The 18,946-nt window shown below is 34.5% G+C and overlaps 2 protein-coding genes across 3 annotated transcripts; one reads left to right on the top strand and one right to left on the bottom strand.

Moving 5' to 3' along the window:
• Positions 1-2,568: 2,568 nt before the first annotated feature.
• Positions 2,569-9,512, bottom strand: rab11ba (RAB11B, member RAS oncogene family, a). 2 transcript variants are annotated; one of them, XM_087302564.1, is made up of 6 exons: positions 9,397-9,512; positions 8,223-8,268; positions 7,626-7,821; positions 5,757-5,950; positions 5,596-5,676; positions 2,569-3,790 (listed from the first exon to the last, which is right to left on the bottom strand). In XM_087302564.1, coding segments are annotated over exons 2-6 (618 nt in total). In that variant the 5' UTR covers positions 8,224-8,268; positions 9,397-9,512; the 3' UTR covers positions 2,569-3,644.
• Positions 9,513-9,916: 404 nt separating this feature from the next.
• On the top strand, positions 9,917-16,252 carry si:ch211-197g15.5. The gene is made up of 8 exons (NM_001423248.1): positions 9,917-10,005; positions 10,469-10,976; positions 12,362-12,410; positions 12,489-12,684; positions 12,770-12,922; positions 15,356-15,527; positions 15,598-15,698; positions 15,767-16,252. Exons 2-8 carry the CDS (start codon positions 10,469-10,471, stop codon positions 15,935-15,937), a joined length of 1,350 nt encoding a protein of 449 aa, NP_001410177.1. The 5' UTR covers positions 9,917-10,005; the 3' UTR covers positions 15,938-16,252.
• Positions 16,253-18,946: the final 2,694 nt, after the last annotated feature.

The following is an 18,946-nucleotide window of genomic DNA, read 5'->3' as shown; positions in this document are numbered from 1 at the left end:
GCGATAAGAGCGTAGAGGGAGGCGCTTCTGTGCGCGGCGCTGCGGCGGAATTTGCGTAAAAAGCTTTGTGAATCGCCGTCGTCCGAGAAGTGTCTATTGTTATTTCTAAGGACGGTTCAACGTTCGTGAGTAGCTTTTATGTGTGATTTGATGAAAATACGACTTGATTTGAAGAAGGCTTTTGACTGAAATGTTTGTTTGTGTTTAGTTTACCAACAAAGCACTGTATAGATGCAGGTAAGTTTCGTGTTTTAGAATATTTTTTTCCAAATTAAATATATAATTTATTTATATTTTGTATTTAAAAATGTCTTTAAATGTATTTTAATGCATTTAAAATGAAACTATTTGACTTTTCGTATAGTCAGCAAACTGTGTGTTTTCATAGGAGATCTGCACTTTTATTCCCTGTCTATTTAATTTATTTACCAAACTAAAAAAAGTAATAACAGTTTTTGGGTAGTTTGATGATATTTTGTTTATACAGAACATTTCAGTCTTTTTATTTGTTTTTTTATTATTATTACTTTTAGGCCCATAGCCAGGGGTGTTCCGAGTCATTCAAAAGAACCCCCCCCCCCCCCCCCTCCAATCCAGAATCTGACTCTTACATGAGCTCATTTAACCCATTTTTGACTGCGATACCATCACAAATTGTGAAAATTATCCATAGAAAGCAAATTCAAACTTTAACTATTCAAGTGGCCAAGTTAAATGAGCTGACCAGTTTCTTATTTGCCTATAGGCTGCAGTTTTTATTTTAAAACAAGTTTTACCAGATTCATATATTTTTTTTAATGATGGATGATAATGTGCTGTCGCCTCACAGCAAGAAGGTCGCTGGTTCGAGCCTCAGCTCAGTTGGCGTTTCTGTGTGGAGTTTGCATGTTCTCCCTGCGTTCGCATGGGTTTCCTCCGGGTGCTCCGGGTTCCCCCAAAGACATGCAGTACAGGTGAATTGGGTAGGCTAAATTGTCCGTACTGTATGAGTGTGTGTCAATGTGTGTGTGGATGTTTCCCAGACATGGGTTGCAGCAGGAAAGGCATTCGCTGCGTAAAAACTTGCTGGAAAAGTTGGCGTTTCATTCTGCTGTGGTGACCCCAGATTAATAAAGGGACTAAGCCGACAAGAAAATGAATGAATGAATGATAATAAATTTGTATTTAAAAATAAGTATTTTTATGATATTTATAAAAAATAAATAAATGCTATAATCTCATTACAATATTTTAAAAACTAAATTAACTAAATTAAATTAAATCCAAATTTGTAAATAAATATTTTGTAGTAAAATAGTATGGTAAACACTTTGACAACATTGTAGGAAATATTTTATGGTGCATCAAAAAAGTGTGGTTATGATTACCATCCGACAAGCTGATCCAGCAAAGATTAGTTCTTAAAATGTCACAAATGCACAATTGAATTAAAAATGAGGCAAATAACTGCAAAAAAGGTCCACTTTAAAAAAAAAAAAGGCTTTCAATAGGCTGGCTACGGGCCTGTAATTTGTTTTAACATATTAAGACATGTAATTTTAAAATGCATTTTAACATTATTTGCATTTACTGTTTATATTTAACAATACTAAACAAATGCAAACAATATGCATAATTTAATCCACCATTCTTGTTCGTTATTCATATATATTATATATACAAACATATATACACACATGTGTGTGTATACATACATACACACACACACACACATATATATATATACATATATTTATACACACAAATGTGTGTGTGTGTGTATGTGTGCGTATATATATACATATATATATATATATATATATATATATATATATATATATATATATATATACATACATACAGATGTTACTACTTCAATGTGTTCCTTTTGCCGCCATTCATACCACGGCGACAGGGGTAAGTGGTGCGCCAACAGCTTTTGACCGCTAGGTGGCACTTTAACCACAGATATTCAGCTTTGCCTTTTCACAATACTTAACAGACAGTAGGCGTAGTAGCTTACTGTATGTGATGTGATGTGTTTAATTAAAATATAATTTTGATTTAGTTTTCTTAGTAATAAACATGCTCTTACACTATACTGAATGCTTTAGAAAAGATATATGGTGAGAAGTCATTGGCTTCAAAAAGCAAATACAAGTTCTTTAGCCTTTAGTGCCCTATTAAATTTTGTTTGGGTGAAAAAAATGTTTTGATTTCTTTGACCATCATGGCGATGTTATTACCTCAAATCCTAAACGTGCGCATATGAAAAACAGCAAAATAATATTAAGATTATCGTGTCGGTGGAGCACATCACCTGATTGTGAACACCTAAACTTACTTTATCAGTAGGCTGTTTATTATTTATTACAGGCTATGTATGTATATATGTATATATATATATATATATATATATATATATATATATATATATATATATATATATATAGACAGATATATAGATAGATAGATAGATAGATAGATAGATAGATAGATAGATTAGATAGATAGATAAGATAGATAGATAGATAGAGAGAGAGATTCACACAAACATGTTGAGCAATAGAGTCAAAAAAAGATTCACGATTGCAACTGTGACAGTAATTTGGTTTATTTTCCATTTCAATGTAACCTGATAAAAGGCAGAACAGCTGTTGTGACTTCATGGATGTGTAAATGTCACATAACCACACTTGAAAAAGGCATCTTAATCACAGTATGGGAAAACATAAGGCATTTCCATAACTAGCCGTATCACTGAAAGTCAAACAATCTAATATATATAGTGACTTTTTCACAGACCGGTGAAACAACTGACCATCTAAAACACTGCGGACCATTGCATTTCCCCGCTGAAGAGCTATAATCCCTCAGTGATGCAATGAATAGTTTACATTTTTATATTTATATATAACTGTTATTTGAAGAATTTCTCATGAAATGCTTAATAGACGCATTCAATAACTGCTATATATACGGCAATCTGAATGCGTTGCTCAAATTGCGACGAAAAAAACAAACAAAAAAAACACACACCCGGCAGTCCTGGCGTAAAATATTGCAGGATAGGACTAAAGGTGTGACAATTGAAACATTTAACAAATTGAAATAAAGATAACAGCAGCCCTCCTTTGGTATCCGTGCGATCCAGACAAGACGAATTCGCAATTTATTTATTTTATTGATATTTATATATTATATACGAAAAAAAACTTGCCCTTTCAAGCCCAAGTCAGGGATCTGGCTCAACCGACAGCAGGCCTTTAGTGTGGATCCCAGAGAATAACCATCAGAGAAAGCCAAAGACACACTGATCCCTCACCATCCCTTTTCCGTAGGAGCAGATCACACGATCAGCGCTCGAATTATCACTTCCGAAAAAAAAAAACAAGTTTTGCAAACCAGATGGTTGATGATAGTAAAGAAAAAAAAAAAAAGAAAAAAAGGGACATACAAACAAAGATCCCCCCAAAGAAAGGAAAAGGAATGTTACCTAGAGATTCACGCTTCTATGGGACGTCTAGAATTAGCGTGGTAATCACGACGAGGTAAAAAGAGGAGAGAGCCGTAGCTGTAGCACAACACACAGGAGCGAAAGCGGAGATAAATAGAGGGGAACTGAAACCCAAGGGTCGGGTAGGAGCAGGGGAGGGGGTGTTGGGTCACAGGTTCTGACAGCACTGAAATTTGTTGCCCTTTAACCCGTCAGTAGTGGGCGGCACGCTGATGTCCACTACGTTATTGCCAGGAGACTCATCGTGCCCGGGCCTGTCGACCATCTGTTTCTGTGACACAATCCGATAGATTTCTGAAACAACAGCAACATTTTTTTTTTAAAAAGCCATATTTAATAATAAATAAATAAAATAAAACAATACTTAACCCTTTATAGGGCCCTTATTGAAATATTCATTTGGAAACTGAGGGTTTAAAACAAGATTCTTTTTACTTTTATGATTAATATAAGTGTGCGTGTGTGTGGGAATGAGAGAGTGTATGGCTGTTTCACAGAACAGTGCTGGGTTGTGGCTGAAAGAGCATCCTCTGGCCTTTCATTTCAGAGTAGCTGGCGGTTCATTCCACTGTGGAAACCCCTGATAAATGAGGCACTAAGCCAAAAAAATAAATATAATATTGCAATCAATATCAATAAGGTTACCATGCTTCTTCATCTTATAAAATGTTACAAATATTTAATATTGATATGCCCAGTGGGATCATTTAGTGTTGTTTGGTGGAAATTATTACCATTTGAAAAGAAATATACAGGATCAAGAAATTTTCAAGGAGAAAGATTTAATGGTCATGCAAATTTGCCTTGCAAAATCCAGTCAAAAGACTTCTGGGCGACAGATTTTCCTACATCCATTTCAAAGCAGGTTTGAGCTCGATTACTCAATGGAAGTGCTGCATTTATAAAAAGGCAGCAGCATGACGAGGAACTGGGCGTCCATTTTTACGCTCAGTGCTTCATTAATCATGTACACAGACAAATGCACTTCATTAAACATGTACGCATAGACATCACCTATATGCTATAAAACTGCAGATTAACTAGGCTTATTTATAATTACTTATGTTTAATTGTAGTGCAATAATGTGCACTTTCTGTAAAGCTGCTTTGAAACAACAATTATTATAAAAAGCGTTATACAAATAAACCTGAATTGAATTGCTGAGAGCTCAGCCGTTTTTAATTGCTCACAACAGAGCTATTTTGAAAGAGCGCTGACATTTTCAGCTGTGCAAAACGCTTTGGTATAGTTTCACACATACAGAACTTTGTGGAAAATTACCATCAATTTTTCAGAAGGGTCTGTATGTGTGAACAGGCCCTTTTTGAAAATACCGGTAAATTTGTTCAGGCAATTTTCCGGAAAGAGAAGTTGTAACCAACGGTAATTTGTCAGAATGCTGCGCTGTGTGAATGCAAAAGGAAAATTGCTGGAAGGAGCGCGTTCACGCTTAGAACACGCTGACGTGAGACGTCTACTCCAGCCAATCAGAACATCCAGACGCATTCACATCCGCACTGTTTATGAAAATAAAAGCTTTTAAATATTTTACCAGACACATTTAGCTGCTAGATGGTAGTCACATACGGTTTCTATGTTCATTAATAATGCCAACTGCGTAAAATAATTATCAATAAAATGCTTATGATAAACCGCTGTTTGTTGACCATCAAGCTCTGCTTCAGTTGCTTGACGCGTGTGCACATGGAGTGCTCCGGTGAGCACTAGCACACACACATATTAGGTACATCTCAACATGAGAAAGCGTTCCTCCATATGTTTTCATCGAAGTTGTTTACAATACTTTTCCACAGAGTTTGTAATGGAGTCAAATGTGTAAACATTTAGCTGCGGTTAGTGCTTCTGCCTTTGGATGTCTCTGCAGCTGCATGAATGCTAAAGCTTTAAATAAAAGTGAAACCACCAACAAAACAAAAGCCCGAGCCCTTTTATGATTACAAATACAAGCGCAGCCGTTTTGAGGCCATTTCTGGTTAAGGATGTCAGAATTTACTGGTATTTTAGAATGGATGTGTGAATGGTCTTTTCTGTACAAACCTTAGGAGGGCCAATACATTTAGTCAGAGAAAGGGCCCACCTGTTAGTATGTTTTTAAATGCCTCCTCCACATTTGTGGAGTCCAACGCCGATGTTTCAATGAAGGAGAGATTGTTCTTCTCTGAAAGACACAAGAGGAAGGATATTTTTGAAACATAAAAACATTCCCAATGACTTGAAAACACAGAAGGAGACTCTTACCTGCAAAAGCTCTGGCCTCATCAGTGGGCACGGCCCTCAGGTGCCTCAGGTCGCTCTTGTTGCCCACCAGCATGATGACGATGTTGTTATCCGCATGATCCCGCAGCTCCTTCAGCCAGCGCTCCACATTCTCGTAAGTCAGATGTTTTGCGATGTCGTAGACCAGAAGAGCTCCAACTGCACCCCGGTAGTACCTATAAAGGAGATCCAGGCAAATTATTTACAGAATTTCAATCATATTCATACAGTAGATATAAATAGATGTTTGTTGACACAAATTAAACATTCAGCGTCAGTTCTTGATTCACTTCAGTAATTAAGCAGCACTGAATATATTAGAAAATATTTACTTTATTTGTATGACAATATACTAATAAAGCTTATGTTAATGAACACTGAACTGAAAAATCTTTCTCCACCCAGTTTTGTACATTGGATGCATGATCTAATGCAGTCTATTCAAATAGAAAAGATTAGGTATACAGTTTGCGGTATTCCTGAAAAGTTTGACACTATTTGGCAACCCTTCCTCCCACATTTTTAACACTTATCTGTATTGCTGTACAACCTAATATGTCTTAACTTTATTAATCTTATAATTATAATAAAAAATATAATAATAAAAATTTAAGTGTGTGTGTGTGTTTTGAGTTTTTATATTGTTCTTGAAGCAAGAATATGTTATTGTTTTGTTTAATTAGGAGAGAAAGAAAATGTAAACCAAATGTTTTCTGCTGCTAGATTGAAACAGTTGTGTCTTGATGTCTTGTGATTCTTTGTATTTAATACTGTAACTGACTAAAATGAATCAATAAAAACTTAAGAGTTAAACTAAAAATGTGTTAACAATATTAAAAAGTGCAAACAATACCTGTAACTACTTCAAAAAATCAGAAATATTGATATATTTTCTAAGTCATTAACAGAACTTTCACAATTATTACTAACACTAAAATATGATTTTTAATTATAAGTTTGTTATGAATACATAATTGGTTATGGTACTATAATTATATTTTTAATAATTGTGTGCTATTAGCAATAAGAAATACCCTTTTAATAAATAATTTATCATTTAACAAATATAATTAATTTAATTTATTATATATTATTTAAGTTTATATAGCACTTTTACAATATTACAATTATTAATAACACTATTAAGTACTTATACTACATAGTTTAAAATATTAATTAATTTTGTAAATAATAACTGTGTATTTATAACTGCATTTTCAATAATAGTATGACATTAGCAATAGAAATTTCCTTTTAATGACCTATCATTTAATCATTATTATTAATTATATATTATTTATGTTTACATAAAACTTTTTACAATATTACCAATTTTAATAACACTATAAAATACTCATACTACTTTTTTAAAAATATAACTTTACCATATAAGCACAATTATGAGTCATTTAGAATTATAATTGCATTTTCAAAAAAAATAGTATATTAGCACTAAAATATTTAAGTTATTTAATGAATAATTTATATTATAATCATTATTATTAATTTATTATATATTGTTTACGTTTATATAGCACTTTTACAATAATACAAATATTAATAACACTTAAATACTTATACTACAAAATTTTAAATGTAAATTTACTTTATAATTAGATAATTAGTTATTAAATTATAATTGAATCTTCAATAATGGTATGATATTATTAATGAAAAAACCCTTTATTTAATGAGTAATTTATCATTAGTGTCTAATATATTGTTTATGTTTATATAAAATTATGTTTGCATTATTTATTTAATATTTTACATATAATTAATAAAGAAAATATGTGCTATTACTATTATTTTAGCATCAAATAATAAGAGCTTTTTAAGTCCTATACTCACGCTGATGTTATTGCTCTGTAGCGTTCCTGTCCTGCTGTATCCCAGATCTGAGCTTTAATGGTCTTCCCGTCCACTTGGATGCTGCGGGTTGCGAACTCCACACCAATGGTGCTCTTGCTCTCCAGGTTAAACTCGTTCCGAGTGAAACGGGACAACAGGTTACTCTTCCCCACCCCAGAGTCTCCAATGAGAACCACTAGAATACATTAAATAAAATGTCAGTCTGTTGTGAGCAAGACTTCAAGCTTGAAATCCCAAAGACGCATTATAGCTGCTCCAATGAAAACCATATCTATAAGGAAGATGTACAGCCATCACCATATGGAATAAAACTTGAAAGCAAACCACAAACCAAAGTGTGCACCCAAAGCAAATACGATGGCATCATTTGAAAAGCAGAAGCTGTGGAGATTAGTCAGTCATCCTGGTTACTTCTACACAACAAGGCCACAGAGATAACAGAAAAGCCGTAATCTACAAACACACACTTCCACGGTCGCTTATCCTTTATTCCACACCATAAATACTGAAATACAGGCCTAGTCAAAGTGTATAAAGTCAGGAAATGAGTTAAAAAATAATAATAAACTGCTTTACTGTGTCCTCCGCAACATGGTCACCATTCATTTTCTTTAGATGAAACCTAAAGTAATTCACAAAACTGGTGTAGATCAAGTGGAGAACATCTAAACACTGCTAAACAATTTAAACAAAATACAATGACCACATTCGTGGTTCTCACTCACATTGCTAAAAACAACACATTTTAAAGGGTTGGTGTAAAATCAGGAACCCAGTGTGGCAAGAAACAAGAAGTATGTGTAAGAGGAAATTTAATGTATCTAACTGGTGCAAGCGTGTACGTGTGTGTGTGTGTGTGTGTGTGTGTGTGTGTGTGTGTGTGTGTGTGTATATATATATATATATATATATATATATATATATATATATATATATATATATATGTATATATGTATGTATGTATGTGTGTATGTGTGTATGTGTGTATGTGTGTGTTTAGACACACACACACATTTATTTATATTTATAGTTATTTCACAATGTCATGTCTTAGATGTCTTTAAAATTTCAGAATGACGTCATTATCATGCAGTTGTCAACTTTATAATGCAATTAATCTGCCGGCTTTGTGATTTAACATATTACGAGATGGTATAAATCTGGTTAAAAAATCATTTTAATTGCGTGTTGTTAATCAATATTGATCCGTTTGAAAATTAAGAAAACACTATTGTGTAAGAAACGACAAAGTTTCATATGGCCTAGCATTCCAACCACAGAATATTAAGTAACACATTGTTAAACGACTGGAAAAGTTGTTCGTTTTTTCGGCGTACATGATATAAAACTAAACACATTTAATGGGAATTTGTTACACCTCGTTCATGGTTTTGGTGCTAACTTATTACATCAAGTTGATTTAGTTCACATTAGCATTCTCAGGTTAGAGAGCTAACGTCACCAAGCTAACATAATGCTAACTACATTAAGCAACTGTCATGACGATTTAGGGAATATAGTCGAAAGACAATGCAGATTTTGAAAATAACTCTTTAAAATAGTTAATCCTCTGTCAACCCTCGATTCGTCGAAAGTCACCGGTTAACATTTCGATTGCTAATGTCAGTGAATTAGCATTCCAGCTAAACCAGGTAGCCACAGTCCTCAGGAAACTTGCTGTTTTCCCTTTATTACAAATGAAAATAAAATGCGTTTATTATTCTCTCTTGTTCTACATAAAACCACTGACCTTTAAATAAATAATCGTATTCGTCGTCACGGGTCCCCATGGTTGGTTAACCGCACTGAAATGTTGTTATTTAGCAACGGATCTCTCCTGAATTTAGCGATGTCCGATTCGTGAACGAATCGTTTAATGAGTCGGATCTTCTTAGTGATCATTTGAACCGGTTCAAAATCGGCACCAAATGATTCATTCACGAAGCGACCAAAATATGAGGTTTCAAACCAGTTTCAGACCTTTGTTCATAAACTTTTTTTTTCGCAAAAACAATGGTTAGACTTCAAGATTAGCAAAAAAAAAATTATTTTGAGTAGATAAACTTGCTATGTTTAAGTCAAGAATACGAATAACAATGCGGGGTAGCAAAATAAACACCGTAAACTTCTCACGCGGACTTTATTTTACAGTGAAGTGGCGAGGGGCACGTCATATTCAAATTTAAATATATTTAAATGTTGGAAATTCATTTTACGTCACTTATTTGATTGCCTGCAACAAACCTCAGCTTTACAGCAGATCGCTCAAGGAAGAAGACACTATCTTCTGCTTTGGTGTACAGTACGAATACCTTGCGGGATTTCATATAAGCCTACAACGAACAGGTCTGCTATAAAGGTAAGCATAATGTAGTGAAACTAGACATTTTAAAGCAGAGCTGCAAACTATTTTATATCACATGAGAAACCTTTCTTATCGTAGTAACTTATGTTATAAACTGTTATTGCTTTATACTACGACATTAAAGCTAAACACAAATTTACCGTCATTATTTAAATCTTTTTTGTGTTCATTTATAGTTGTAATTCTATTTTCTATGTTACGTCTGGTTTCAGTTTCAACTAACTGGGCTTGGTTTTCAAAGTTTCGTTTAACCATGTTCGCGTCAATTATTGACATTAATGCACTGCAATGCCCTGAAGAACAACGCATCATTTACGTAAACATATTTTCATAGCAGGCTATATGAAAAAATAAGATTAAAAAAAATATTTCATTTTGAATAAGATCACAAATATCTAGAACATTTGAAATATGCTGTTGTATTTATATTTGCATGCTGTTTTGTTTTTCCTTAAAGATGCAACAACAGTTGGGAGGTTTGCTTGGGCTTCCCATCTCTTCTGATTTAACAAAAGAGCAAAGAAAGCAGCTCTGTGACCTGCTTGGAAATGTGGATCTGTCTCTTCTCTATAAAGCTTCTGTTCATGGATATAAAGCTTCTATTTTCCATAAGAGATGCGACAATGAGGGTCCCACCTTACTAGTAGCCTACAACCGTTCAGGCTATATCTTTGGTGGATACACTAGTGTACATTATGCTCAAAGTGGGCAATATCTTGCTGACAACGAAGCTTTCCTGTTCACCTTTCAAGGCAAGATCCCTGTCTACACCAAAGTTAACAGTGGATGTTATGCACGTCATGATAGTGGAGGATCTCCCAACTTTGGTGGGCAGTTGTACTTCTGTTACAACAACCAACCAGAGGTTCTTATTAAAAAAGGGACATCATTCAGCTTCAATGCTGAAAGACTGTTTGGAAATGACCGTGACCTGACTGAATGTGAGGTGTATAAAGTCGAACAGAGTAAGTCAATCACAAAAAAAAGGTCTGTCATGTAGGTTTTGTGATTGAGTTTAATCTCTAAAAATTAGTTTGTTTAGGATTGATAGCTAAAGTGGTCAGCATGGTGGCTCAGTGGTTAGCACTGTAGCCTCACAGCAAGAAGGTCTCTGGTTCGAGCCCTGGCTGGGTCAGTTGGCATTTCTGTGCATGTTCTCCCTATGTTGACGTGGGTTTCCTCCAGGTCCTCCAGTTTCCCCAATAGTCCAAAGAAGTGCCTAATAAACCTAATTAGTTACAGTCATGCAGAGTATGAGTGTGAGCGAGTGAGTGTATGGATGTTTCCTAGTACTGGGTTGCAGCTGGAAGGGCATCTGCTGTGTAAAACATATACTGGATAAGCTGCTGTGGTGACCCCTGATGAATAAAGGGACAAAGCTGAAGAAAAATGAATAAATGAATGATAACTAAAGCCACAAGGATTCTGCCCATTCAGAAATCCACAGATTTTCAGACATTTTTTAGCCCATCATTGAATTTGTTTATTGACATATGTAAATATGTATAAATATATGTTTATTTGGTTTTTATATTAATTTCAGTAATATTATTGACTAATATGAAAAGGTTCATATGGTTTATTTACAATACAGTTTTGTAAAGTAATATGCTCTCTCTTTTAGTAGATATATTATATGAGAGACTTACTTTGTTTACCAAACATTCATTCATTAATTTTCTTTATGGCTTAGTCCCTTTATTAATCCGGGGTCATCACAGCGGAATCAACCGCCAACTTATCCAGCACATTTTTTACGCAGGGGATGCCCTTCCAGCCTTAACCCATCTCTGGGAAACATCCATTCACACTCGCACTATACGGACAATTTAGCCTACTCAATTCACCTGTACCGCATGTCTTTGGACTGTAGGGGAAACCGGAATGCCTGAAGGAAATCCACGTGAACACAGGGAGAACATGCAAACTCCACACAGAAATGCCAACTGACCTAGGTGAGGCTTGAACCAGCGACCTTCTGGCTGTGAGGCAACAGCACTACCTACGGCGCCACTGCGAAGATTTTGTATAATATTTAAAAAATCCAATCAAGCAATTTTTTGTTTAAAAGACAACCACACTAAAATCTAGATGTCTATAAATAGCCCAAAACTAGTCTAGTCATCAAATACACAGATTAGACCAACTTCATGTGTCGGGAATGTGTTCATTCCTGTCTGTTTGATGACTAGTCTAGTTTTGGCCAATTTTTAGACAACTATTAGATTTTTACTAGCAGCCCAGATTTAGTCTTGTTTTTTTAGCCAAGCCATCCGTAATTAAATGACTGTTAGATGTGTAATAGATTTCTATTAGCTTAAGGTAATAATCTATATTCAACATTCATCAGACCTTGTGACCAAGGAGAAGCCATGGAGGAATATTTCCTGGACATCAATGTAAGTTTGCACTGTCCTTTAATCATTTTTTATGTCATACATTAGTTTTAATTAAAAAATAATGTTGTGATTTCCTAGACGAAGAGAGGAGCTCATGAAAATGATCAGGAGTTATAAACCCCTGGTGACGTCTGTCAGCCGTGCTCGTATTCTGATGATTGGTCCTGTGGGTGCTGGAAAATCCAGTTTCTTCAACTCCATTAACTCAGTTTTCACTGGTCATGTGACCAACAAAGCCATCTCAGGATTTGCAGGAACGAGTGTCACCACACAGGTATAGCTTCTACAGAGCTTCCTTTAGAAGCCTCTCTTCAGTTTGAGGAAGATCTTTTTATCGTGTTCGTCTTCTTGGTTAACAGTTTCGCACATACCCAGTTAAAGACGGTCGAGAAGGAAAGCCATTGCCATTTGTGTTGTGTGACACCATGGGCCTCGAAGAGCAATCAGGAGCAGGACTGGACATTGAGGACATCAGCAGCATTCTTCAAGGACAAATACCAGACCGCTATAAAGTAAGAGCACTTACTGAATCTCCAAAATGAATAGAGACTGAAGTTTGAATGATACAGTTTTGGCATAGTTCCAGAATAGGTCCTGGTATACTCCAAACTAAACTCTTTTTCATTATTAATTTGAAGGCAAAAATAAGTTTGTAAAGGCTGAGTGATGGTGTACTGTTTTTGAACACTCTAACACTGCAGTAAGCAGGGTTGTAAATGGTTCACGCTTGGCATGCCCACCTCAGCACAACAATGGTGGCTGAGAGCAAGGCTGGAGTGGGACTCCTTTTTAGCTGGCCCACCTTAGTTCACGACTGACTATATTATAATAACGTAATTTCCAATTCAGTTTCTAATGACACTCTTACGTCTTTTTTAAGGAAACAGGTGCTTTAGAACTTTAAATGTTTTTCATAAATATGAGAACATTAAAGGGTAGCTAAATCTCCAACACTCTTCTTTAAAACATCACAATGTCCTTTCCTGCAATATCTAAATATATATACAGTTGAAGTCAGAATTATTAGCGCCCTTTTGATTTTTATTTTCTTTTTTAATATTTCCCAAATGATGTTTAACAGAGCTATGATATTTTTACAGCATGTCTGATAATATTTTTTCTTCTGGAGAAAGTCTTATTTGTTTTATTTCGGCTAGAATAAAAGTAGTAATTAATTTTTTAAAAAACATTTTTTGGGACAAAATTATTAGCCCCTTTAAGCTATTTTTTTTAAAGTCTACAGAACAAACCATCATCATACAATAACTTGCCCAATTACCCTAACCTGCCTTGTTCACCTTATTAACCTAGTTAAGCTTTTAAATGTCACTTTAAGCTGTATAAAAGTGTCTTGAAAAATATCAAGTAAAATATTATTTACTGTCATCATGACAAAGACAAAATAAATCTGTTATTAGAAATAAGTTTTTAAAACTATTATGCTTAGAAATGTGCTGAAACAATCTTCCCTCCATTAAACAGAAATTAAGGAAAAAAATAAACAGGGGCGCTAATAATACGGGGGGGCTAATAATTCTGACTTTAACTGTATTCGGTGCAAAATAGATATATATTATAGATATCCAGTCCTGTGTAACGGTGATCACACAAAAACTAAAAATAAAATATGTACACCTACATATGTAACCCAAACAGTATTATATGTCTTAACACTAAAAATTAAAAAAAAAATAAAAAATATTTAGGTGAGCTTTGAACTCGGGTCGTTGGCTTCGTAATGCAACATGCTGACCACTGGACCACAATGGTGCTATGATGCTGGTGCATTTGCTACTGCAAGACTTTTTTAACCACATTTCTATAGATGGCTTGAACTTTTTCTCCTCTTTAGATTTCTCATCAAGTTATGTCAGATTTATTAATGTAGTGAATCATCTGATTTTCATTAAGTAGAAGTAATATTCATTAATTTTGATTATTCCAATTGTTTTTTTCGCTAAGGTGCCGCTGTTTAGGGTCGAATGATAGTTACATCATCATTAACCTGCGGGCTGTGTTTTGCTCACGGGGCTGCGAGAAAATAAATAAAAAGAGCTGAGCTGCAGCAAAATAATGAATACAAAGAGTGAGGCTATGGTCAAATTAATAAATAAATAAAAAGTGCGACTGCTGAGAGCCCAAGCAGCTAGAGACACCCTTGTGGCCAAAAAAACAGACCAGCCCACTGGGAATTCTCCCGGTCCTCCCGATTAGCCAATCCGGGCCTGGCTTAGAAAGAAGAACAGTTTTATAAACATCAGGCAATCAGCCTTCTTCACGAGAACTTCACAAGCCACCAAAGCTTATCTTTACATTGTTTTTTATTTGCCATAGACAGACATCACTGGTGTCTGCAAACTCTTTAAAATTTCTCTGTGAGCGATCCTACAGGTGCGGATATATCTGTACCAGCTCTGATACTCGACTCTCCAGTGTATTCATCCTGCTAGTGTTGTTGTGTTAGATGTTGTTCATGTTTCACCCCTTGAATGAAAAACAAATCAAAGGAAGAAATTACACATCAAAGAGAGGAAGATCCAGAACACGACTACTGATTGTGTAATCATCACAGACTAATGGTAGCTCAAAGGTGTTTAGGAGCCAAAATGAACAAAAGTCGATATAGTGAGGTGTTTTAAACTGATGAAATTAACTAAAAAGAACATCATTTTAGTCAGATTTTGTTTGGAATTGCATAATTTTAGTTTGTTTGAAGTATAACAGGGCCTTAAATGCTTGAGAGGTGTTTAAATCTGTTGTGTAGCTGTTGTATATGTACATAAGGTGTATGTGGAATATCCATTCATTAAAACAATAATCTCCATAAAAGCTATAATTTACAGTGAATAATAACTGCTAAGTGGTTTAAGCGGGTTATAAATTCCCTAAAACCACAGATTATTGGCATTTATTACTTTATTTGATGCTAAATCCTCTCGATTCAGTTCAACCCTGGAGCACCATTTCAACCTGATGAGCAGAAGTCCTCCAGTCCTGCGTCTCTCCAGGAGAAGATCCACTGTGTGGTGTACGTGATCGACGCCAGTAAAATCTCCCTTATGTCCGACAAACTTGAAGAAAAGCTGGCTCTGATGCGTAGAGAAATAAACTCACTGGGTAGGCACATTAAAGTAATCAATGTTATTTTACTTGCTGCCAGCTGAAAGTTTGTATTAAAACATTTCAGGCATTCCCCAAATGGTCGTGATGACAAAAGTAGATGAAGCTTGTCCTCATGTGGAGAAGGACCTTTACAAAATCTATCTCAGTTCCTACATCAAGTCAAAGGTGAGACATAAGAACATGAGCTGTTAATTGGACTGAACAGGAGATAATGGTGTGTGTTGTATGTGCAGGTGCAGGAGGTGAGCTCTAGGTTGGGTGTGCCGGTGTCTTGTGTTTTACCAGTGAAGAACTACAGTCAGGAGCTGGAGCTGGAGCTAAACTGTGACATCCTGCTTCTCACGGCTCTACAGCAGATGCTTCGATTAGTAGATGACTATCTGGATGATGTTGAATCCTTTTAGGCCACAGAAAGCACTGTGAAGACACATAACTCTTAATCAGCACAATACACTTTTCTATTCTCTATTTTTTTATCCATTTTAGATCCTTTACAATCATAAATGCAGTTCAAATATCGGCCAAACATTACATTTTAATCACTGTTGCTTTCTGAAGTTGCCTATTTGTTATGTCACAATCAGGTTATTTACAGAATTTAGAGAAAAACTAAATTCAGGACGTTAAATGTGTATTAGGTTTATAAAAAGTGCTTTTTTTTGCTCACTTTTTCATTCTGTGCTTGTAAAATTAAAATAAGCAGCAATTATTAATACTTATATTATGGGGCTGTGCATTCTTTTTTTTATTAATATAGTGGCCCATCGTCAGTTATCACACTATATTATCTGTGTACACTGTAAAACCCAACAGTCAACTTATCAAATGAAATGAGTGTAGTTAGCTCAAATTTGACCAAAAGTTAAGTCTACTCATTTAAAAGAGGGTTTTGAACTCACTGTTGAAGGTTATGAGTTAATTAAATACCTCATTATTTCAACTTAAATAGAGTAAGTTCACAGTACTCATATAGATTAGTTTAACTTAAATTATTTGTAGTAATTGGTTTCCTCAAACGGTTTGAGTTGCCTTAACTTATTGGGTTTTACTGTGCTCAAATTGCATCGTTTACTCAAATAGATTAAGTTCACAGTACTCATTAGGATTCGTTTTTGAACTTAATGAAATGGTTTGTTGCAATCAGTTTCCTCAAATGGTTTGAGTTACCTTAACTTTCTGGGGTTTACAGTATAGTATTGTCTCACTATGTGTCTGTGTATTGTCTCACTATGTGTCTGTAGGATCATAACACAATGTTTTATTGCACAGAAGAGTAGCAGACTAGTCCCTTTGAATCATTTATTCATAATCATATGCTGTCTGTAGGTCTCGCGTGTGGCGTAGATGGATGTTAGATATTGGAGGTGCTTCCATTTGATCTTAACCAAAAATGAATGCAACTGCTGATGGAAATACACTTTGTGATATTGCAAGGTTGCTCACCTCAAAGCTAAAGATGGTCACTATCTTGCCCAGAGAAGAACCTCTCTGTAAAGTCTACTTTAGCCCATCTAAAAAATATCCAGTGGGGTTTAGGTCAGTTGATTCTTTGCCTTGTCATTCTGAAATATGACCACAGGAGATGTTGTTCAAGAAATAAAAATTCTATGCTGCATATGTTGTGTTAAACAATTGTTGCCAAACATATAACATGACAGAAGCATATTAATCACTACAGTAAAAATCCAATCATAGATTCTTGAGTAGCCTGCTTGGCAACACTTTATTTTGATGGTACAATGTCTTCAAATGTCTTCAACAGACATTTAACTGACTATAAGAAACTTTGCATATATATATTCTTTTTCTGTCTTTTTGTATGATCCCAATTTACCTTTTGCATATTGTAATAATAATAATAATAATCATGGCAAGAATGAACAATAAATAAATAAATAAATATATATATATATATATATATATATATATATATATATATATATATATATATATATATATATATATATATATATATATATATATATACATTATGTATAGAAACTTTGCATATATATATATGTGTATATATATATATATATATATATTTTTTTTTTTTTCATTCTTGCCATGATTATAATTATTATTATTACAATATGCAAAAGGTATACAAATTGGGATCATACAAATAGAAAGAAAATGAATATATATATGCAAAGTTTCTTCTCTCTCTCTCTCTCTCTCTCTCTCTCTCTCTCTCTCTCTATAAATATATATATATATATATATATATATATATATATATATATATATGCAAAAGGTATACAAATTGGGATCATACAAATAGACAGAACAAAACAACAATGGTCAGGTACTGGCAGGTGCGTGTGTGTGTGTGCATGCAAAGGTAACTTGGTGGATAGGTCAAAGTACATACACAAGGGACAATAACTGTCAATAAATGAAGCAAGTATTATAGATTTAAACAAAACAGATAAAAAGAAACCTATCAGTGGTAAGGAGTGACAACAATGCCAGCAATCCACAACAGCAACAATGACAGCAAAAAGTAAGGACAGCAGTAATAACAACTGACAACAACAATAATAAATTACTAATACTACACCAACTACCACTACTACAGAACATTACTAATGTTACAACTTCTAATGCTGCTACTACAGTCACAACCAAGACTACTACTACTACTTCAATGTCTACTGATACTACTAGAGCGTCTACTACAACTGATACTACTACAGCAACATCTACTACTACTGATACTACTACAGGGTCTACTACAACTGATACTAAAACAATGTCTGCTACTACTACAGCAATGACTGCTACTACAACATCTACTACTTCTGATACTACTACACTGACAACGACTACTACTACTACTACAACAACACCTCTACTACTTCTAATACCACTATACCAATGACATCTACTACAGAAACTACAACAACTATTTCAGCAACCCCAACTACAACTACAATTGCTACTACTATAATGACTACTACTACTATAACTACAGCAATCTGTCAACTTATAATTTAACGAGAACAAGTTGGCATGTAGATGCAATGCAACTTAAATTCAACAAACAGACCATCAAAATAAAGTGTGACCGCCTACTTACTGAATTCCAAATAGGGACTTTTTTTAATGGATGCAAGGTTTTCACCTGCTGTATCTCTTCTGCTTCATTATTGTTTGACCATGTAGAAATGCTCTTTATCAAGTGTTGGTTATAATGAGTTTCTATTCCTTTTCTATCAGTTTTAAGCATCTGGCCCACCTCTGACATTAACAGCAAGGTACTTATGTCCTCATTTTTCTGGATATTTTCACTTTTTTTCTCAGACAGTAGATCAGCATTTCTGAAATACTCAAAGCAGCCTCTTAAGGCAACTAAAAGCTTCTTTCTAAAAATATCTATCTATCTATCTATCTATCTATCTATCTATCTA

Source organism: Danio rerio, chromosome 22, assembly GCF_052040795.2.
Source record: "Danio rerio strain M-AB ecotype USA chromosome 22, GRCz13ab, whole genome shotgun sequence".
Lineage (NCBI taxonomy): Eukaryota > Metazoa > Chordata > Actinopteri > Cypriniformes > Danionidae > Danio > Danio rerio.
Note: the sequence above shows the minus strand (reverse complement) of the source record. Positions and strands in the feature narration are given on the sequence as shown.

Excerpts from the sequence above, each read along its gene's own strand:
- si:ch211-197g15.5 (NM_001423248.1), top strand. The coding sequence starts at position 10,469 with ATGCAACAACAGTTGGGAGGTTTGCTTGGGCTTCCCATCTCTTCTGAT. Across the intron at positions 15,528-15,597 it reads TAGAGAAATAAACTCACTGG|GCATTCCCCAAATGGTCGTG; the intron begins GTAGGCACATTA and ends AAAACATTTCAG. Across the intron at positions 15,699-15,766 it reads GTTCCTACATCAAGTCAAAG|GTGCAGGAGGTGAGCTCTAG; the intron begins GTGAGACATAAG and ends TTGTATGTGCAG.
- rab11ba (XM_087302564.1), bottom strand. Across the intron at positions 5,677-5,756 it reads TGAGGCCAGAGCTTTTGCAG|AGAAGAACAATCTCTCCTTC; the intron begins GTAAGAGTCTCC and ends TGTGTCTTTCAG. Across the intron at positions 3,791-5,595 it reads ATTTAAAAACATACTAACAG|AAATCTATCGGATTGTGTCA; the intron begins GTGGGCCCTTTC and ends CTGTTGTTTCAG.